At 34.3% G+C, this 23,755-nt stretch overlaps 2 protein-coding genes across 4 annotated transcripts in view; one reads left to right on the top strand and one right to left on the bottom strand.

Moving 5' to 3' along the window:
• LOC125675388 (MORC family CW-type zinc finger protein 3-like) overlaps nt 1-23,427 on the bottom strand; it is a 61,808-nt gene extending 38,381 nt beyond the window's left edge. The window contains exon 1 of one of the 3 annotated variants that reach the window (XM_056158471.1): nt 21,198-23,427. In XM_056158471.1, the coding sequence (XP_056014446.1) occupies nt 21,198-21,221 (24 nt within the window). In that variant the 5' untranslated portion in view covers nt 21,222-23,427. Of the gene's footprint in view, nt 1-7,856; nt 8,389-19,459; nt 19,717-21,197 lie in introns of those variants that run through there. The other 2 variants (XM_056158469.1, XM_056158468.1) reach the window with 2 other exon arrangements.
• On the top strand, nt 195-19,197 carry LOC125675390 (SET domain-containing protein 4-like). The gene is made up of 8 exons (XM_048913023.2): nt 195-438; nt 2,584-2,710; nt 4,040-4,439; nt 9,866-10,040; nt 10,667-10,751; nt 11,042-11,122; nt 15,234-15,357; nt 16,684-19,197. Exons 1-8 carry the CDS (start codon nt 273-275, stop codon nt 16,783-16,785), a joined length of 1,260 nt encoding a protein of 419 aa, XP_048768980.2. The 5' UTR covers nt 195-272; the 3' UTR covers nt 16,786-19,197.
• Nucleotides 23,428-23,755: the final 328 nt, after the last annotated feature.

Genomic DNA, 23,755 nt, shown 5'->3' with positions numbered 1-23,755 from the left:
TTAGCTTACTTTCCGAAGCATGTTTTTTTTTGAAATTCCCCTCTTCTTATCAGAATATCATGAATTACAAAAAATAAACTAAATAAATATAATAAAAATAGAGGTTTTTTATCCATTTATTTTATCTTTGTCTGTTTTCTAGCGAAGTTTCCTTATTTATATCGGAATTATGTTTGTTCTTCAGATAGGTTTCCTTAATACTTCACTTTCACTCTTGAGGCAAACAGAAACACGTGGAACTGTCAAACTCCGATGTATCTTACGAGCAGTCAATGCCACGACATGGGAGGACCAAGAGAACACGGAAAAGAAAACGAGGAAACGATCCTAGAATTGATTTGTCGAAAGAAATCGTAACTTTGTCAAAATGGATGAAAAGGGAATCAATATCGCTTGGATTCAAATGGAAGAGTCATTTACATCCCGCTTTTTTCACAGGTTAGGTATCCATAATCATCAATTTTAGATTTCTTACAGATATGGCGACAAAGGTTTCATAATTTACACACTGTTACCAATGAGTCTTCTCTTTAAATTATGTCTGGTTCTATGAACAGCAATCTCCGAGTCATTCTTTTTAGAAAACAACATCCATCTCTAAAATAAATACATGTAGGTGTGCACATTATTTCTTTATAATCTAATTGTTTGATCTTTTAGGAGCATGGACACGATTTGAACTGAAAATTTTTAAATTTTATTTTTTCCATTTTTAATGTTTACATTGTGTAACATGTAGCGGTCACCCAGCCAAGTGCTGATCACGCTCGCCGTTGCTTAACTTGCGTGATCAAGAGAGAGACTCTACCACATCACTAGAAAAGCTAGCTCTCTAGCGAGACAGTATAAGTTCCCTCTTAAACTGTCCACTACAAATGCTTTACAAAGGTATTGCTAATGATCAGCAAATATTTGAATGTCAGTTGTTGAGTTATAAGTGAGATACAGTACTAACAATTCTTTGTTTTGTAAACAAGGCCCGTGTCAGGTATTGTTTACATAGGTTAAATACACCAGGAAAAGTTTCATTTAAAACAGATTATTAATTCTGAGCATGGTTCAATAGTTTTTAGCGATTATCACATCTTATTTTGTTACATATTTTCTATAATAAGCACTCGATATGTAAACAAAAACATGGCACGAGCCTCATTTACATAACAAAGAATTGGGAGTGCTGTATCCCATCATGTACATGCCCTTTTAAAACAGTTTTGTTTGTCCCTTTCATATTATAGATGAAAACTTTTAGCCTTAAGAAAATTTCATAAGGGTGATTAAGGCTATTAATAGATGCTGCAAATGTACCATAGGATTGAGTCTTTGATGTGGCGGAATATTATTACTTTTTTTTTGCTGATGCTGTGACAGTATCTGCTTGGCTTGACTTAATAATTGGTCTTAGTAGTTAGTTCTAGTGGCAATCAAATCTTTGATTGTTGTTACACAACTTGTTCATCACACAGCTTATTTTCACATGGATACAATGATGTATTACACGAGTCATAATTTTCACGAACGGATGTTGACATTTGCATCTGTGTACCGGTAACATGCACACTGGGAAAGTAGTTCATGTAAAAATAAATATAACTTTCAAATATTTTTGAAATAAAGTAAATTCTGCAGTTACTGAAAATTAAACTCGTCACTGGGGATGAGTGCATTGTGGCTTTCACTCGTCCTGAGAAAATTTTATCCAGGAAAGCCGGACAATTAAGTGCTATTTTTCACACCTTGAATTATGATGTCACATGAAGTTGGGTTTTGCTCTTAATATCACACTAGAGGAAAAGATGCGGGCCAAACACATTCACAGTGAACAAACTCTGAGATACTCATAGGCAACTCCTACTGCAGCATGTTTACCACTTACAACATGCGACGGTCCATTACCTATAAATTGTTAATTCCTATTGGTTTGATAAATTTATGTTGATTTAAGTTTATTTAATTCCTATCATAAATTGGAATCGAGCGTAACAAGTTTTGAAATGATTTGGTGATCAACAAATATACTATAACAAATAAGTCGGAAAAACGTATACATTTTCTGAAATTGCAACGATTTTGTTGAGTGTGGGTCATGCTTTGCCTTATGATTAAAACTTCACTTTCATTTTACCTTGAAATGAAACATCCTCTGAAAATATTGCATCTTGAATGTATTTGTGATAAGGTTTGGAAGATTTGAACTTTACATCTTTTATTATTAAATTGGTATACATTATTTTAATCAGTGTGTGCATTTTTACCGAAAAATATGGGACCACGAGATAATACAAGACTTGGGGAAGTTGCTAATCTCTGCTATACATATCTGTCTGATATTTTATGGCAGGTGAATTAATTTAAAAGAATTAAGGTGTGGTGGAAGTATGCTGAATACAATAATAATAGGTAACAAAATAAAACCATAATTCTGCAGTCACAACGCGATAGGTATGATAATGTTCTAGTTTATTTATGCACTTACCAAGGTCGCTCAATAGGAAATGCACAAAATTTTGACTATGATGAAATGCTTGCAACAAAAAACCAAAGTTACAATTCGTACAATTAAAAGATTCTTGTCATTATTAGGTATTGGTAGAGGTATGATGACGAAAGACAGCTTAACTGGAGGAGATATCGTTGTGTCTATACCGAAACCTCTACTGATCACAGTCGAAACAGTTCTGTCCTCAGAAATTGGTGAATTGGTGAAAAGGTAATTACAGTGTATTTGCGGAAATCTGGAGATAATAATGTAGAAAATAAGATCGTTGAATTAAAAGTGCTTGCTCCAAAATTTCCTCTTTAACATCATTCTCCCCTTGATATGAATATATAGACACTAATTGCAAGAACATTGCTTTGTATCATTCACTTCTGTTTTAGCATACTTGGCCTACATGAGATAAGTCAATAATTTTAGCTGTATTAAGAGGCCCACAGGCCTTATTGGTTACCTGAGGATTGGTTTAAAGTATCATAAAGTAAGAGTATAACAGCACAGATCTAAGATGTCCTAAGGGCTACGAAATCTTCAGCAGCAGTATAAAACAAGATGTGCGCTTTAAAAAACACTATACCACCAAACGTGCCCATACTGATGACAGACATAATATATGTCTGACACATTCACACTGTATGACTATTTTGGACCTGCCCTAAATTTAACACTGTATGACTATTTTGGACCCGCCCTAGATTTAACACTGAATGACCATTTTGGACCTGCCCTAAAGTTAACACTGTATGACTATTTTGGACCTGCCCTAGAGTTAACACTGTATGACTATTTTGGACCTGCCCTAGAGTTAACACTGTATGACTATTTTGGACCCACCCTAGAGTTAGAACCCTGGGGTTACATCCCTGTCTGGTTTTCCTAAAAATGCATTTAGTTTTTGATATTGTATCAGAAAAATAATGAAGAGATATTTAATGATAGATATTTAATCACTATGACCATTTTGGCCTCATCCTGGTACCCAAACCTGGGGCGGATCCAGGAATTGCAGTTAGGGGGGGGGGGCCACTTTATGAGGCAGGGGGTTCAGGGGCCGCCCTAGTGGGGGCCCAGGGAGCGAAGCCCCCGGAAGCTCCTGGATTTTACAGATTTTAGAGGGCTTGAAATATGTCTCCTATTTAGTCATTTGTACTATTTTCTATCATTTTTAATAAGGTGAAATTAATAATATGATGCAAATTTTAAAGGGTTTTGGGAAAAAATTAAGTCCTCCCAATGAAGTTATCCAAGAAATCAAAAGATTTTGTCATTTATTTCTCCGGGAGTAGAAGAAATCATTGCTTCTTTTATCGTTCAGTACATTTTTCTAAACAAGATACCACGATTTACCTTAAATTTGAAAATTTTAAATCCACCACTGAAAACCCCTACCCCTAGGATCATGAAATGTCCAATTTTGGTAAAGAACTACCTGCTCCTTCTAAATATTCATTCTGTTTCAGTTATAATTTAGCATTAATAACATTGAATAAAATGTTGGGTATTTTTTTAATGTTTTACACAAACTTTATTTGTGTGTTTCAGACAGAAGTTCAAACTTTCCCGCCAACAAATTCTTTCACTGTTCCTCCTCAGTGAAAGAAGCAAGGGAGATAACTCATTCTGGTATCCATACATATCCGTCCTTCCCCAATCTCACACAACCTTTGGGTATCTCTCAGCAAGGGAGTTAACTCTTCTTCCACCAAAACTATTGACAGCAGTCAAATCAAAAATCATGGACATTAAGCAAGCATACAAGGAGGTGAGAGACTTCTTTCCAGGGGAGAGCATCGCGCATGAAGACTTTTTGTGGTCGTGGTTCTGTGTGAATTCCCGTTCCGTTTTCTACAAATTGGGAGGGTCAGAGTTCGTGAAGGAAGATGGAAATCACCTGGCACTGGCTCCCTACCTAGATCTCCTGAATCACTCAGTTGTAGCCCAGGTTAGTTGACCTCACACTGTCAGGTTAAGTTCACCTCGTACTGTCACATAATTGTGCTGTCAGATAATCGTGCTGTCAGGTAAGTCAACCTCGTGCTTTCAGGTAATTGTGCTGTCACGTAAGTCCACCTCGTGCTGTCAGATAATTCCACCTTGTGTTGTCAAATAAGCCCACCCTGTGCTGTCAGATAATCGTGCTGTCAGGTAAGTCCACCTCGTGCTGTCAGGTAATTGTGTTGTCAGGTAATTGTGTTGTCAAATAAGCCCACCTCATGCTGTCAGATAATCGTGCTGTCAGATAAGCCCACCTCATGCGTGGAGGTGCAGCATCTTTACTATCCAAGGATTCCAATCTAATTCCTTCATTTAACCCTCGATCAGTTGGTAGATTTAGTCAAAATTTCATAATGTCCATGCAGCATCCACTTTAAGGTAATCGAAGAGCACTTGCATGGTTTTGTAACTAAACTGATCTTGATTATAAATTTCACAAGATGGTATAGGGTTGTACATTTGATTATTCAAGTAAGGCCAATTCAACTTAATTAGTAGATTATCATCCAGTGTCACCAAAAAGTATGGGGTGGGTAGGGGGATTTTATTTTTATTTAGTACTGAGAAAAATATTAATGACAAACGAGTTTTTGTCAACAGAAGTGCATCAGTTAATGCCAGATAAATATCAATATATGCTTAATTCACAGATGAATTCCAGGTTAAGCTTTAATTTCAAACACAGAAAGATACCAAACTTCTTCAAGATTTATGCCTGTAAGAACGCGAGAAATTAAGAAAACCATATATAGTTTCTTCACATGGCTTTTTACGTTGCTATACCGGAAATGTAAACATGAAGTAAAAATACTGAAGTCGGACATGAAAATTTTTCGGAAATCGAAAGTTTCGCAAAATAAAAAAATTTGGGGCGGGCCGATTTTTGAGAGGCAGGAGGGGATGATTATCTATTAAGTTGAATTGGCCTTAAATGGGGAAATATCAATGATATGGTTGAAATAATGGAAATGATGGGAAAATGACCATAAAACAAACAACACATAGACAATACTAAGACATATTTCAACAATCACAAATACACAGAACATTAATTTGATAGAAATTAATACTTTGGCTATTAATCTGTAATTTACAATTAAATATAGTCATTAAATCAGTCAATCATATGTACATACCGGTCCAGGGTCACCAAAAAGTATGGGGTGGGTGGGAGGACTTTATTTTTTAATTTTCATTTTCTGAGAAATTTTGAGAAAAATATTAATGACAAACGAGTTTTTGTCAACAGCTGAACAGCATGCAGTACATCAGTTAATGTCAAATGGATATCGATCTATGCTTATTTCAGACGAATTTTAAGCTTTAATTTCAAACACAGAATTGAGAAAGATACCAAGATTTACGCCCTTAAGAACACAAGAAATTAGGAAAACCATATTATCTATTTTCTTCACGTGGCTCTTCACGCTGATATACCGGAAATTTAAACAAGAAGTGTAAATACAGGAGTCGGACATGAAAATTTTCTGGAAATCGCAAGTTTCACAAAATAAAAAAAATTCAGGGCGGGTAAATTTTTGAGGGGTCGGCGGGGATGATAATCTATCAATTAAGTTGAATTGGCCTAATAGAGAAAGTAATGGGTGTGTCATTGAATATCCACAGTTGATAACATTTCATTCCTCTCTCCAATCACAAGGTCTGGGTGTCTGCATCACTCATATTTATAGCTCAAAACAATACTCCAATCACAAGGTCTGGGTGTCTGCATCACTCATATTTATAACCTAAAACAATACTCCAATCACAAGCGCTGGGTGTCTGCATCATTCATTTATAACCCCAAACAATACTCCAATCACAAGCGCTGGGTGTCTGCAACACTCATTTATAACCCCCAAACAATACTGCAATCACAAGCGCTGGGTGTCTGCAACACTCATATTTATAACCTCAAACAATACTGCAATCACAAGGTCTGGTTGTCTGCATCACTCATATTTACCGTATATACTCGCCTATAGGTCGGTTCGCCTGTAAGTCGGTTGTATATTTTGTAGGCTATTTTGGAGGGATTTGCCATTGACCCGCTTATACGTTGGTATAACTTTTTTTTCAAGAATCGGTTGACAATTTCAAATCAATGCTCTAACGTTCTCACCTCCGTTTCAAATAATATTTTGTGAAATACACTGATATTTATTCATTTTCTCAACAAATCAATTTCCACAATATACACTTAAGATGAATAAAATCATTAAAATATGTAAAATTAACATACTTGTACTTTATGCATATAATCTTAGAATATATGAATAATATAATATCATGTCCAGTCAACGTTAATCATGGTAAGCATTGGAGTAGGAAGTTGTTTAAAAAAATACTATACATTACGCTGTCCAGAAAAATACTAATCTATAGAGTACTCGCCTATAAGTTGGATGTAGAGTTTTGGTCCAATTTTTAACTCCCAAAAATCCGACTTATAGGCGAGTATATACGGTATAACCCCCAAACAATACTCCAATCATAAGCGCTTGGTGTCTGCATCACTCATATTTATAACCTCAAACGATACTGTTTAAATCCACTGTTCAGGTGATTGACAGACATTAGCAGGGGTGTAGTTGGACTATTTGAATGTGTACGTTGATGGTTTCACCGAAGCTCCCAAGGGGGAGGGAGGAGCCATTCCCGAGAAATTTTTGAAACATTAGGACTCATTAGTGCTACCGATACTCTGAGCATCACAATAACTGCATCAGACATAAAATATCATACAACTTTTCAAAGATCTTTAAACTGTTTAGTCGAATGTTTTACTCATCAAAGTTTACATGTCCATCAGCTGTTCAAACAAAATGGTGTTGCAATATTTGATTGATTGATTGTTTGCTGTTTTCCGCCACACTCAATAACTTTCCAGTTATCTGGTGGGGCCCGGTTTTTATTGGTGGAGGAGAGTATCCAGATACAATGTACCTGGGAAGAGACCACCGACCTTCCGAAAGTAAACTGGGATTTTTTTAACTTTCTCACTTACCGGCATGAGCGGGATTTGAACCCGCGCCGGCAGAGGTGAGAGGCTGTGTGATTTTGAGCGCATACGCAATGCTCGGCCACGGAGGCTCTTGCAATATTTGATATTACCAATATGACACATATAAGTCATACGAATATTTACAATATTGAGCACTGTCCTGTTATACTTCAAAGTATAATTAAATCATTTTTAAATTGTACCTCATGGCATCTAAGACATATGATTGTAACATCACAAATATACACATTGATTTTGCAGGTTTCACTATCCCCCCCCCCCTTTTCTTCAATTGCACAACAAAAATATAATGACCGTATACTCATTGAACTAGCTTTGCATCAAGGAAAATGATTTTACATTGATTCTCTCTTGTTTAGCCACTGGTAGCTGGTCTGTTGCTTTCTTTGTATCTGGTTCTGCTTTCTTAGGCAATATGGTGCGCTCCGCCTTCTTCGTGTTCTCGGAAGTGAACAACAAACCCGTGAACAACAGAGTGTTTGGTAAATAATCGTGTTTCACTGCCACTGGTCTTTCTTGGATGGTCTTTGGAACCGGCGGTTCCTTCAACGCAATGGGCTGATCATATTGTGAAAAGTCATGTACAGTTTGGCGAAGTATTTTTATCAGTGATGTTTTTTCAGTGTTTAACGCTTCGACTTTATGTGTTATGTCGAATTCAATTTTCGAAAGTTTGATTAACTTTGAATAGCAAACACTACAGACATAGCTCGACAGACCGTCATCAGCACTTGGCGTGTAATCCAAGACTTCAGTAAGTTGTGTAAAAAGTCTGAAGGTGTCTGTAAATATAGTTCTGCGGGTCTTTGGGCCCAGTGTTCTGCTACAAACCCTACAGGTTGCCGCCGCCATTGTTATTGTTTACCTTTTTTACTCCTACACGTGGTTGTATGTTACGAGCGTTTTGATTGGATGCGAACACATGCGTACGTGTCGACTAAAATTCAGTTAGATTGACTAGCTAAGAAGAACATCGTCCTGGGACCAAACTTGTATTCTGTATTTGAAAACACTTTGTCGGTTGTCGGTGTATAAAGTGTTTAGACGTGTTAGTAATTACAAATCTCTGAAAACATTAAAAGACTTGCACTAACGGCTAAAGTACATTAGGCCTAATATAATATTATGTGATTATGATATCATATACTAGCTAGATGTGCTTATGTATTTTAGTGGTATAAATTACCGAATGTATTTTAATCCTGTATTTTGAAGACAAGAAGGTATGGGCCTAGCATTGAAAGGTTTATAACCATGATAACCAGAGACAAATAATTAAGTTGTAGCCTATATGCATGTTTGATATATTTCATGAATTTTTTTTTTGACTTAATTATTAAAAGGAATCAAATTTTGTACCTGAAAAAAAAAAGATGTCTTAAGTTTTAAACAATAACTAATTGCTTTCTACAACAGAATTTTCTTGGTCACATTTTTTGAAAATTATATTTTGGTAATGTTGCTTATGGTTTCTTTTGTTTGTAAACCTAGTGGGGTTGGAGACATGTTTTGTTAAATCTGATTATTTCATATTGTGCATTAATTAACATTATCCAACTTTTGGTTCAATATAATTCGAATTAATTGTTCTAGAAATCAAATAACGCAGGAAATTATAAAGATGTTTTGTTTTATGATTATTTTGATTTTAGTAGTTTTAAAGCTGAATTTTCTAAGTGTATTTTAGGGGGGGGGGATCCCACCCCCAAAAAACCAAACTGCAGCTGATTTAAGTCACCTGCATGCATGCAACTCCTTTTAACAGATAATTTAAGCACTTCTCTAGATCTTTGATTCAGATTTTTCTATAATTTGTTTCGCTGCATGTGCAGTGTTTTGAAATGAATAAGAGCTCTAGTATAATGTGTATTTTATTTTTGAAATGCAAACTTAAATCAATTGTTTTATTTGTAATTCTAGACCAGTGATTCAATAATTTTGCTTTGGATTTTTACCATTTAAATCTGACTTAAACCAAAACCCTAGCTTTTATAGTAGATCTAGTACTCTCTTTATTTAGGCTGGAATCTAAATTAAGTTTTCCAATATTTGAGAAATGTAATTATTCTGACATCAAAATTGATACTGTATGTTAATTATGCATACTGATACATGCATTTTCCCTTAATTATAATTCGTCCTCTGCTTGGAAGTTGGTAAATTCTTTTACAGAATGTATGCCATTGAAAAATGATTTATACAGATCGCCATTGAAAAATTTAATCATAGAAAGTTTTACGATCTCGGGAACAAATCAATCTAATCTAATATAATCATATGATAAAATTGTTTGTTTGATACTGTTACCTGCTGAAATTAAATTAATTCACACATTTGTATTTTGTCAGGTGGAAGCTGGATTTAACAATGAAACAGGTTGTTATGAGATTCGTACTCTTGATAACTACAAAAAGTACGACCAGGTGTTTATTTCCTATGGTAGCCATGACAACTACCACCTGTTGATGGAGTATGGATTCACTCTCCCTGACAACCCTAACGATGCTGTGATGATGGACTACGGTAAGAACTGGAGCGGCTTGAGAAAACTCCCAAAGAGCCACTTCTTAATTTTGACTCTATGAGAATTTTTCAATATCTAGAATGGAGACATCCCTAGCTGTAGGTGAAGTGCTAACTTCTGATGTATGCATGATTTATGTGTTCTTTAGTGTTTGTAATTGTGACTGTGACATCAGTCGTTGAAGGTTTCATAAAGAATGCTTCAAGATGTGCCTCACTGTCTGTATAGTGCATATCAATATATGAGTGATTGTTGGCAAAGGAAGCATTTGTGCAGTTTTAATGTTTTATCAGGCCTAGACTGGTTTTGGTTGTTATGTGAGTAAAGTATAAATTTTTGTGTCGCAGAAGTTTAAGCCAGTATATCAATAATTATATGTATTGTACTGTATGGGAGATTAGAATTTCCTGAACAATCTCATAGATTTTTACTTTCAGCAGAAATGTGAGAAAAATTGTTTAATAGTTTTTTCCTTGGTTTACATTATTAAAGAACAACTGTAGCCTTTGTTGATTAAAATAGCATGAATTTCTTGGCTAGGGTGTACGGTAATTGACAGGGTAACAGTGTCAAATCATGAGAATGAAGTTGGAGTTTGATTGCCGATTATGATGTTCATTTGTAGATGTGGTATTGAACAGTGCCAAGTCTCTAGATGTCAATCACCTGGAGAAAAAACAGGATCTAATACAACAGCATGACCTACACAGGTTTGATGACGAGTTCTCATACATATCGCTTTATTTGATGAAGAGTTCTCTGATATGTCACTTTAGTTTAAATTCTCTGAATTCATAGTATTCCTAAGGAATTAAAAGCACTGTACAGATGGCTAAAAAATATTCTGTTTTAACAGGTGCTTCCATGTTTAATGTGATTATAAGTAAACGGATTGCAAAACTTTACTTTGATTTTGGCGTGTACCGGTATGTTTGGTATATCCAGGGTCTGTTTCTGAAGTGTAAAACTTGCCACATTTAATTGTAATTGTTTTTTTAAGCAAGCTCACCTGTACAGTGGAGGGCCTGTCATGGAACCTACTGATAGTGACGAGGATTTTAGCTATGGATTGGAATGAGTTGTAAGTTCTAAATGATCAGTACTAACTCATTAATCTGGATGTGATTGGGAGATTTTAGGTCACCTGAGTCACTCAGGTGTCCTGTTGCTAGCTGTTTTTGTCCGTCGTCATGTGTAAACTTTTCACTTTGATATCAACTTCTTCTTCAGAACCACTGGACCAATTTTGACCAAATTTGCCAATCCATGGGTTAAAGGGGATTCAAGTTTCTTCAAATAAAGGGCAATGCCCTCTTCCAAGAGGTGATTCTCAAGAAAAGACAAAAATGGGGTGGGGTCATTTAAAGTCCTCTCAAGAATCAATGGGCCAGAAAAGCTGAAACTTACATGAAAGCTTCCTGACATAGTGTAGATTCAAGTTTGTTGAAATCATGGTCCCAGGGGGTAGGGTGGGCCTAAAATAGGGGTCCAAACTTTACACCAGAAATGCATCATAGTGTACCGGTACATGTACTTCAATGATATGCAGGTAGATGAGAACATGAAGTACATCTTACTTGTGATTTGTGTGGTTTGACTAAGCTCGGGTTTGATATATTTCAAGGTTGAATGTAGCAAAACTTGGACTGTGTTGTGTGTCAACTTGCTTCAGTGCAATTAGTGTTATATAGATTGTCTTTTGTAGTGGTTCAGCGATAGTCGCTGACCATTGAAAAATCGTCACTAGATAGCTACCGATGGCGACAATCGATAGCTGAAATCTGACATCGATAGTTGGTAAACATTTATTGTGCTTGATTTAATCTTTATGTGTCTCTTTTTTTCGGGAACGGACTATAACTCTAAATTGAAAAAGTGTACAATGGCCACCGCCGCTGAGATCTATCTGTAATCCAGTGTAACGCATTCTGTTGTCTGGGAGTATTTTGGATCTAAGAAAAAAAATGAAGGACCGCCTAGCAAACATAACTTAGATATGGAAACCACAGGAGTCGGAAGTTTTGATTGTAAAGGTCTACAATGTAAACAACAACCATTGAGGTTCGCTTCGCTCACAGAGCTCAGTGGTTAATGTCTTTATAGATAAAACTTCTGACTCATGTGATCAAGCTTGTTTGTTTTTAGTTAAATGAATTTTATTGAATATACATGTATAATTATACATGTATAATTTCTATTCCAAAATCAGGTGTATAAAGTTTAATAGGATTTTTCTTATATACATTTATCTATATTTCCTATGGCATATGAAATACGACTTAACTTACAATTCCATCTTGACACACGAATTTCATAAAGCGGACAAAAACAAAAGTCGAAACACTGATGGTTAAGTTGAGAAAAAAATTAATTTAGAAATTAAAGGTGTTGCCTTGTTTGTAATTAAACAACTGTGATAAGTAACACCATTGTTTGGTTTATTTACTTGAATGAAATACAATATAAAGTTTTAAAGTGATCTCAATTATGAATGGAAAAGATACATCTGATTCGATAATCGATTGCAAATTTCTTCCAATTCTCGAACACTAGTCTTTTCTTCGATATGGGTCAACGGGAATGAGATATAATTTATGAGAAAGCGCTAAGCCATTGCACATATAGTTGTTTATCTTTAGGGAAAATTGGTATAAAATAGGAAATGTTGCTATCTCGCTTGGCGATTTTTCCACTTACAGGATATTGGTGTTGAAAGTTAAACTGATAAGTGGGACTAGAATGATGCACTGTCAATGGATAAAACATGTCACATGATTATCGTCTAAATTTCTTTAAATGGCGAGCAGAAATATGTAGGTAACAACATGACGCTTAAACTGTTTTTTAAATGTGTACGTGAAAGTATTACTATAGGTTTAAAAAATTTCTTAAGAGTGATCTCCCTTTAACTGTGGCATAAAAGCATTTATATAACAGCCCATGAACAATCCCATTCTCGTCTCGTACACCAGCCCGACCCGCCCAGCCCTTGGAGCCAAGACATTTTAGTTATAGATTTAGATACATGTAATTTCAATCTAGTGCTTTTTCTGGTAGAATAAATTAGCTGTTGGTTGCTTCTATAATATTTCCAAGCGATGAAGTATAGAAAGTTTATAAAATGCCGTCAACTTATTTCACTCGCTGTTCTCAATTTAAAAACAAATTGAAGTACCACAGTGAGAGTAGTCAGTCTGTGACTCGTTGAGCTTGGTAGAGGTTATACAAGTTGTCATGGATTTAACAAAACTAGGTGAACACAAAGCTTATTTGTGTTTATTTTCTTCGTTACAATAAAACAAGATATGAATAGGCCACATGGACGGTACCATGCAATTAAGTTTCAGTGCAAAGTTTTGACAATATTACATAATTACACATGTTATAGAGGACAATAACGAGTCACTTTATTCCAATAAAGAATTGTGCCCTCTGTCACAGATGTAGCATACCTAGCTGACATCATTTTATGATAATAACTAATAGGTTGCCATCATACTTTACTTAGAAGTTATACAAATGCCCCCAAGTTTACATGTTTTACTAAGATTTTCTGCAAATTTGTTTCTTCCCCCATTATTGATAATAAGTAAGGATTTCTCTAGGGTAGGGGAAACTGTAGAAAAAGCATGCCCTATATTCGTTCGGAATATTATAAAAATAGTACGGAGTTCTGTGACTGCAAACTAGATATGTTTTAGGGGTTTAACTGAACAGAAAAGAATAGATACAGAGTTTTATTTTTGAATTACATGGGGTGATGTATTCGGTATTTATCAGTGTATCTATATTATTACTTCTCACCAATCTTTGACAAATGAATTATAAAGTAACTATGCTCGGTTTATTTACTATTGCTATGCAGATCAGCATATGATACTTAGGTATTTACTTAATGTTCTTAGCTTTATCACGTATAGTTTGTGATTAGTAGTTGCTCCAGTCAACTTTACAAAGTTTCATGTAGTCTAAGAAATGATCCAGACATTCATCAACTTTAACACAGTCAAAACTTTTAAAATCAGTTGAGTTGCCCTTTTCTTGTAAATATTTTTTTGAAGACTCTTGCTGCCTTTCAAGGGTTTTTCTGAACTTAGTTAAATTCATTTTAATTGTCGTTCCTTGTCTTTGTCATAGCAAATCTGCTAAGACTGGTCATGTGACCATTGTTATTGTTATAAACGCTTTTACAGCAATCCCATGGGGATACGGGTTAGAATAGGTCCTCAGTACCCCTTGCTTGTCGTAAGAGGTGACTAAATGGGGCGGTCCTTCGGATGAGACCGCAAAAACTGAGGTCCTGTGTCACAGCAGGTGTGGCACGATAAAGATCCCTCCCTGCTCAAAGGCCGTAAGTGCCGAGCATAGACCTAAACTTTTGCAGCCCTTCACCGGCAGTGATGACGTCTCCATATGAGTGAAAGATTCTCGAGAGGGACGTTAAACAATATTTAATCAATCAATCTTTTACGACACAGGTAAAAGGTGATCACTCTCGAATATTTTTAAACCTCTAAGAAATATAGTGAAACTTTCACATACACATTTAAAAGACAGATTGGACACCATTTGCTACCTCGCTATTTAAAGAAATTTAGATGGCAATCACGCAACACATTTTATCCAATGACAGTGCATCATTCCAGTCCGAGACAAAACAAGTCTTTTATTGATGACAAATTCCATGAGTTTTACTTTTACACTTTTGGAGAATGAAGAAAATGAAATCATTGAAATGATGCCGAGTTCCAACTTAGACTTCACCTGGATCATGGCTTTATGAGAACATTTCCGTCTTTCTTTACCACCAAAAACAGGAAATTGGAGTTTGCTTAAAAATTGGTAGATAAATTGATTAGTTTTGCTTTTTATTATTAAAGATAATTCTAAGATTTAACAATTTCAGTGAAATATCTGTTTTCCCAAGTGTAAATGGCCCTGGCCCTTGAAATCAAAGGTTCTATAAAATTGTATGTATCAGTATATTGTCCTGAACAGTTAGAATGACAAGAAATCAGGAAATCACTAGGTGTGCACAGAAATACTGGGGACGCCACACGGCAGGAATCCGAGGGAGACCGTTATCTCAGTGTGACGATTCTGCCCTATAACTGTTTTGTCTTCTCAATTGATAAAAAAATATGATCCGTGGCGTGGTCATTTATAATTACCATGGGTATCAATATTTGCAGACATCAGTGGAAAGTGGTGCTGAATGGTGACGTTATATCGAACAGAAATGAAAGCTTGTCCAGAGGCATTGCCCGGTCATTCCTCACCCCATACATACAGCAGAACCGGGATCTGCTGTTCAAGGTAACGAATCTTTGTAGATAAGTTCAAACCGTGACTCATTGTAATTCACCAGATATCACGTGTAGTACGGAATAAGGATTGTACACCAGGGTCTTTTTCTTCATCAGTGTAGTAAGGGGCTTTGTGATGTTTTTGTTTGTAATGTACGTACCAGTTGTATAAAAAAAAAATAATAAAAAGACTACGTGCAGAAGCTGGTACATAATTATAGGCAATGAACATGATGGTTCTAAAATTAAGCGCCGCTTTGTTTAAAGGCCCTGGCTTAGAATTTTATAGGGCTTAAGGTCACACGTGATGTTTCTGCCTTTTCTTCCTAAAACTGTTTATTATCTCCTCAATATGAAGAGTTCTTGTATGATTTGCTAAAGTTTATATTGTAGTAACATTGTAGTAATATTACTATACTTTGTATATTGCTTGTAACTTGTTAGCTCATTGGATAGATCACTTAAATCAAATAATGCCATTTTATGTTGTCATTAAACAGCTTATAAGGCCTTGCCCGCTTGCATATGTTTGAACAATTAATACCTGTACAGATATGAAAAGGCACAATGGCATATTGGTTGGTTGGTTAGTTGGGGGGTGGGGGGGGGGGGGGCTCCGATGCTTTGCAGCATATATGTATTTATTGAATAAAGATATAAAATGTAATGCCTGCTGAAGATTATGAAATGAAAGTGCTTGCATTAAAATTTTAACTTTGTGTACTATTTATTTTTATCTAATATATATATATAGATCTATTGACAGGGAAATCATTATTATAATAGATAACCAACTTAGGAGTTATTGCCCTTGACAACACATTTTAATATAGATAATTAATTATTTATAGAAAATAACAACTGTTTCAGTATGAAATAATTAACCAAATTTCTTTATTATACTCAGTGTGTGAAATTTTCCCAAAAGATATATATTTACTTATACTTATATAATGATACGTTTACTTGAATAATTAAAGATTTCGCAAAAACCTATCCCGTCACATGAGGAACTAAAGCAATACCTCAAGTAAAGTTATACAACTCGTGGCATGTCAGTTAGCCATATTTGCTAATCAATGTCATAAAAAAATAAACTCCATAATAAAAACACCCTACGTAAAATTGTGACAGGCATATATTTTGTGCTGTTTCGGGTAAGAGTGTGGCCTTTTTGTGATGCTTGCTATTACAATGTTATCTAATTCCTCTGTAATCGTCTTTTATACTGTGTTTATCTAAACTGTAGTTATAGAATAAGTACCGAGTGTATAGAGAATGTCTTTAAACTCTTTTATTTTCCAAGTATTAAATTGTAATATTTTTGTATTTGCAGTTTCCTCCCGAGTCTTCTATGACCACAATGGAGAAACTGATTTCTTCTGTCGTACAGATGGAGAGGAAAATACTTCAGATAACATGGACAAGTGTATCCTGAGATCGAGGCACACGGCCAACAGTTGAATGGATATTTGTAAACATTCCAACATGCATCATCTGTGACAAAAAGATTTGACACAGATGTCTGGGGGAAGAAAAAAAAACGTTGAATGGGAAACTGAAACTTTTGACTCTCACACGAACTAATCATTGCAACCTCTCATGAACTGAACACTGCAACCTCTCATGAACTGAACACTGCAACCTCTCATGAACTGAACACTGCGACCTCTCATGAACTGAACACTGCGACCTCTCATGAACTGAACACTTCAACCTCTCATGAACTGAACACTGCGACCTCCCACGAACTGAAGTTATGACCATCTATGTTGAACTGTGTGGATGCTTTGTGCTTATTAGAGCATGATAAATAATCAGTGAAACATTTTACGATTTTTGTGATCACAAATTTGATATCTACAAGAAACAGATAAGAAATCCCTGATGAGTAAGAGGATCATTTTAAATGTGTTACAGATGATACAGTGGGCCAATCACAAAATGTGTTACATTTGGACGAAGACAGGATACAAATACTCAAATGATTAATTTTTAAGTTTTTAAATCTATCGGGAACATTTCGTGGAGATGGTCCTTTTCTTTGTTACGATCTTCTCCATAGTGATCACAAAGTTTCAAGTTAGTATTCTGAGGTTTGTTTACTTTCTGCTTCTTCAATGTTCAAGTGACCAGGCAATGGAAAAACCTGGTACATGTATGTTTTGCAAAGTTATGGTATGGATGTGTCACAGAGGAGAAATTTATGCTTCCTGACTAAGAATTTTACTTCAGAAATCAATATGCTATATTCCATTGCCTTACACTACCAAAATGTTTTACTTCTAGGCAATGGAACCCGATACCGAATAAGCCATTCTATGTAATAATCAACAGAAAAGTACACAATAAACAGTAGTATTGTTTGAAACAGTTTTAAAAAGTACTTTACCAGAAACCAAATTCAAAGGTGTTGGTCAAGACGTGGATGTGGTTTCAGAAGCGAGACCCTTCAATAGGCTTGTGTTTACTATCTGCATGCATCTCAAGTAAAATGATTTTTTTTTCATATATTGAATTTTTTTGTCTGGAATATTTCGCAGATATTTCTTTTTAAAAAATTTGGGGTGGATTTGTTTTATTTAACTACATGGAAGATGAAAAAGAGCTGAATTCACTGTATAACTTTCAATTTATAACAGTAAAATAATCAGCTACGGGTACAACTTCAATATATGTGAAACAATTAATGAGCATTCAATATTTTTGGCATATTCTTTTAAATTGTGATATTGATCTATTGAAGGTGGAAAATCAAAGGATTGTTTAAAAGTACATATCAAATACACAATAATATGTATTAGTAATTAATTTGAAACAGTTTCAAGCTAGAGTTTTCATAATATCTCTTTTTAGAGAATTCAGAGATTCAGAAAATCAAGTATTTTAACAAAAAATAAGGATAAAAAAAGTTAAAAGCTTATCGTCATCTATTTATAAGTCAGAGTTATGTATTTTGCATCGAAAGATCTGTATGATGCAACACATTTTTTTCATACACAAGAAACTTGTTTTGGTATATGTGTATACTTATTTATGGTGGGTAGTGTATGTGGGTATGATTTAAAACAAGTTCATGCTATTCTTGTAAGTATTTACAATAACAATGTTAAACATTAAAAATATAACTTATTCAATATGTTGACAGTCAAAATTTGGACCTTCTGAATGCAAAGTAAAAACTAATATTTTAGCCTTAACTCTGTGTTATGTAAACAAAGACTAGAATTTTTTTATGTCTACAAAAAAATCAGTGAACTGCTAATTTTGTAATTAAATGCATCTTGATTTTGCACAGTCATAAATTTAACTTTTATAAAATGATACATTTTACCTAAAGAATACTTGAAATGTGATATATATATATTTATATATACACATATATATATATATATATATATGATAAACTTGGATCAATATCCATTTATTTTGAAAAATTCGTAAACAATAATATGCCTCAATCTTTATTTACAATGAAAACAATTATAAACTCTCTAAAATGATTCTCTGTGATATTGTATAACCTTTTTTTTTTTTAACCTTTTGAACACATCAGACGGAAGATTTTGATCATCAAAAGTGAAAAATAAAATTTGGGAGAAAATCATGAACCAGTTCCACACTTTGTCTTTGGCATCAATTTTAAATCATGGATGCTTTTTAAAGAAATTTCTTTCATTGTCAACTTATTATTTTGTGTAACAAGTACACATTGCAATAAATTTTATGTTAAGAAATACACAATATATATATGTTTATTGTGGCAAAGAACATTCATTAAAAATTGTATATTTGTTGGTACAAAGCCTGAATTGATTCAATGATAACATTAAACTTGTTAAATGTCTTGGTATTAGAATACTTTTTTCATTTACCACACAATTGCAGTAATTAAAATCATAATGATTGTTTTCATTAATGGATGAATGAATTTTCAAAATGAAAAAAATGATCGCAAGTTCTTATTGTAATTTTTTATGCATAAATTTTCAATGATTGACTATCATAACTGTGTTATTTACATGTAACCACTAGGAGTTTTGTTTGTTTACACATCAACAGTGCACAAAACTCGGTAAAAAAAAAATTCAATGTACAAATATACAGCTTACCTTAATGGGTGTCAAAGACTTCTTGTAAATTCTGGATAATTTTTTCTCATACGTTTTCTTATCTTCATTAGCAACACTTGTCTTGTTTTTCTTGGGTATGTGGTATTTTGGGTCTATTAGGGGGAAAAGTGTGCATCCCCCCAGACTGATTTTAGAAGACATCTCTCTGTTTACTATGTGATTTACTATGTGATTTTGGGATGACAAATCCTGACTAATCCTGGTGTGGTCTGTTTTGCGACACGTGGATTTTACACTTATAAACTGGTATCCATTTCCCAGTCCACAGCTTTGTTGCTAATTTTGTGTCACAGGACACAGTTTTTTTACGGAGACACGTAACTGTATCTTAGTTTTTCTAATTAATATGTTAGTGATGTGTTCTGTGTGTGTGAACATCTGTCAGACAATCATGAGTTTGTTTGTCATTCCACGACCCTCCCACCCAGTCTTCCTACACCCCTTATATTTAATTCTATCATCTTATACATTACAAAATAAATGACAAGTCTTAAATTTACTTTGCCCCCCCTCCACCCCCACCCCAGTCATCCTACCCCCTTATATTCAATTCTATCATCTTATACATTACAAAATAAATGACAAGTTTCAAATTTACTTTGCCCCCCCCCCCCCCCCCCCCCACCCACCCAGACATCCTACACCCCTTATATTCAATTCCATTATCTTATACATTTACAAAATAAAGGACAATTTTTAAATTTACTTTGTCCCCCCCCCCTCCTCCCTCAGTCATCCTACACCCCTTATATTCAATTCTATCATATCTTATACATTTAAAATATTACTGACAATTTTTTAGTTTACTCTCTCGCTGTGTTCAAATTTTCATTAATTTTTACAATCTAAACTATATCAATGGTCTATATAATTATATGCACACATGCTAGTGATTGACGGCACTTTGTCCAACACGTTAACCCACTCAATTTATGTGATAGACTCCGGTTATTAAGCTTAACCTCCGCACTAAATCTGTCGCTCCTGGGAGGAAGATGTAAATCTGCTTTAAAGTTTTTCTTCGTTAAAGTTTTCTAATAATTTCTCCAATAGAGTTGCCATCTATTTGTTTTGATACCTTGAGTTACTATAAAGTCGCGTACGATGCCTAGCTTAATTGAAAATTGTTGATTTTGAACAGGTACATTGTATTGCACTATAAATGGTGAAAACCCTATAGATAAACGCAAGTTCTCACAAAATTATTCATTTGTGATGTAATAAGTACATGTAGTATGTGCCTATAATCTCGGGGAAGTCGGTAGTTTCTTATCAGTTGGAAAAATTTGGCAAAGTCAAACACAGTAGAATTTAATTAGATTATTAATCATCATTAAACTTTATACTTGCCAACCATATTTCATCATTTTCAAAGAAGTACTTCTCAATGAGCACTTTATTAATGGTGACAAATAAGATAAATTTTATATCATATCCAAAACTAAAATTACCAAGGGTAAATTTTATAAAATTTGAATAAATTTTTTAATTCATTTTGCTGATTGATAGATGGGAATGTATAAAGGTGTTACTATAACCCATGAAATGATGATGGTTAAATTTAAGTTTGACCCTCATTTTTCTTAGTACATAATAACCAATAGAATGATCAAGGTTAAATTTAAGTTTGACCCTCAATTTTCTTAGCAATAACCCATAGAGCGATCAAAGTTAAATTGAAGCTTGACCCTCATTTTTCTTGGTATTTAATACTCACTTGACCTTGACCTTGTTCCACCATGTGTTAACAGTTCCATTTTAATCCAATCAAGTATTTACATGTATCCCAGACATTTTTACTCTGGTCTTGAGTTTTCTCCACGTCAGTGTTTGAGAGTCGATCATGTATGACAGGGGAGTAAGTGACACCAACTGTTGTAAATCACATGTTATACAGGGTGTAAGTGATACTCGGAACAGCTGCTGGAATAGTGGGACATTGCACATAATGCTGTCGCCCAAACTTGAGTAATATGTTGGTATAAAGTAAATATGAGACTCAGATGTGTTGATGTCATATAGTTTGTGTGCATTTACAAATACCGTAGTTGATACTAAATCTTTGATGAAAAATAATATGAAGACAGGTGTGAGCATGTATTAGGCTGTCCTGGAATATTAGATACAGAGGTCTGGAAAGAATTAGACCATGGAGATATAGTAGTGGCCATTTCATATATGCTCAGGAAATTAGCTTTTTTACATGCAGTATGAGGTGAATTATTCTTGGGGGGGGGGGGGGGGGGGGGGGGGAGAGAGAGTTGTGTGACGTTTTCCAACAATATGCAATATTCCACCTGACAAACATCTAAGCCAACTCTTTTTTAAAAATTAGCACAATTTCTTCTTGGTGTATAGGTGTGTCGTGTAAGGGTATAACTATGTTTGTAATAGCTGTGTTGCCTCCATTAACTTGGAACAAATTGATATCCTGAAAATGGCCAGCTGTTAACTATCAACACTTGCTGCTCAAAATACATTCATTTTTTAAGGTATTTCCACCCCTCTAGAATTATAGTTTCAATCTTATATTTGATTGTTGGTTCTTCAAATAATATATCTTAGTAACAAATTAAAAAGATAAAATACGTTTGTTGCGATATATTGATAATTTTTTTTATCAATTAGCACACATTTACTTGTTACCAATGTCAAAAAAATGCTATTTTCCTTAATCAGCATTATCAAAATTTTCCAAAAGCTGGTTAAAACGATACAAGTTTCTTTAAAAAATATACAAAATGCTTGTGAAAAATGAAGGAAATCTTTTGCATAATGGACTTATAAATAATTCAATGAAAACAGAGTTATCGCCCTTGGATTCAATATTTTGAAATATATAAATCTATTAACTGATTATTCGTTTATAACTTAGACTTTTGAAATATTTTATGGTTAACAAAGATTTTTTTTTACAGTAACTATTGAAAAAGACTCCCAACAAAATTGATGTTCCTTTGTTTAGAGTCCATCAGCTTTGTTTGTTGGGGGTTTTTTGTTGGGGTTTTTTTTTTTTTTTTTTGGTTTTTTTTTTAGTTTTTTAATTTTTGTTGGTTTTTTTTTTAAATTTCATTATTTATATTTTTTAGATTACTTTCTACTTAAACTACAATTTTTATCTAAATAAGGTTTGAAGTATACATGTATTACTTTTCATATTCTCTACTTTTCATACATATCATATTTCTGTGGTTCTTCAATATTCCTTGTTAACATCTGTATTGCTCAGTAAATAAGCCCTTGGGACACGATGAAAATATATCTATGAACATGCTAATTCTTAAATTCTACACAACATTGTTCTAGAGGGTATAAAACTAAGATTAAATCATAAGGCAATTTGATGAAAACAAGAGGCCCACAGGCCTTATTGGTCAACCGAGTATTATTTAAAAGTTAAACTTGGCATCTTCGCTAGCCAAGGGTTTTCGATCCACTCGAATGGGGAGCGGAGTGGACCGAAAACCCTTGGCTAGCGAAGATGAAAACTTGGCTGCAAAAATTGCACTAGTCAAATCCCCTTTACATGTTAAAATATTTCAGCTCGCATCTGATTACTTTTCCAGAATGGAAAATCTGACAAAATCAAATGATAATGATAACTTGTTTCTAAAAATGCATTCTTTCATATATATTACTATGTACACTAGTTTAGTGTGGCCCAATATAGTATAGACACCATCAAACATCAAGTTAAGTGAGGAGTGTGCAAATAGAATTAAAATATCTAGACTACTGCTGGTCAGAATATAAATAATAAACGAGTTATTAATATAAAATGGTGTATTGGTTTTATGGACGGAAAGACAAAAATGTAGTTTTACTTCATGGAAAAAAGGTGGACTCGAACTACCACATATTGGAGCCGATTTTAGAAAAAAGTCCAGTAAAGGCAAATTATCTTATAAAGACTTTACCTTTATTACATAAAAAAAAAATCCGTTACCATAGAAATGCGTATTTTTAGGAGCATAATGGTATTGCAATGAACAGGCTCGTGATCCTCTAACTTAATTCTTAGAATTTTTATATCCATTAGTTTAGATACCAGTAAAAAAAAAAACACCATTTTATGATTTACCTTGCATTTATGGAGATTGAAGTTTCTTTTATTGGTAAACTTTTTATGGCACTTTCGACACTGGAACTTTCCATCTTCATGAAACACTTTGATATGTTCATGTGATGGTTGTTCCACGCGTATATCGCAGAATTTACAATAATTGCGTTCGCACTGACTCTCGTGTTTACGGAGATGTTGCTTTGTAGTTAATT

The sequence above is a fragment of the Ostrea edulis genome, chromosome 3, assembly GCF_947568905.1.
Source record: "Ostrea edulis chromosome 3, xbOstEdul1.1, whole genome shotgun sequence".
In the NCBI taxonomy this organism is placed as follows: domain Eukaryota; kingdom Metazoa; phylum Mollusca; class Bivalvia; order Ostreida; family Ostreidae; genus Ostrea; species Ostrea edulis.
Note: the sequence above shows the minus strand (reverse complement) of the source record. Positions and strands in the feature narration are given on the sequence as shown.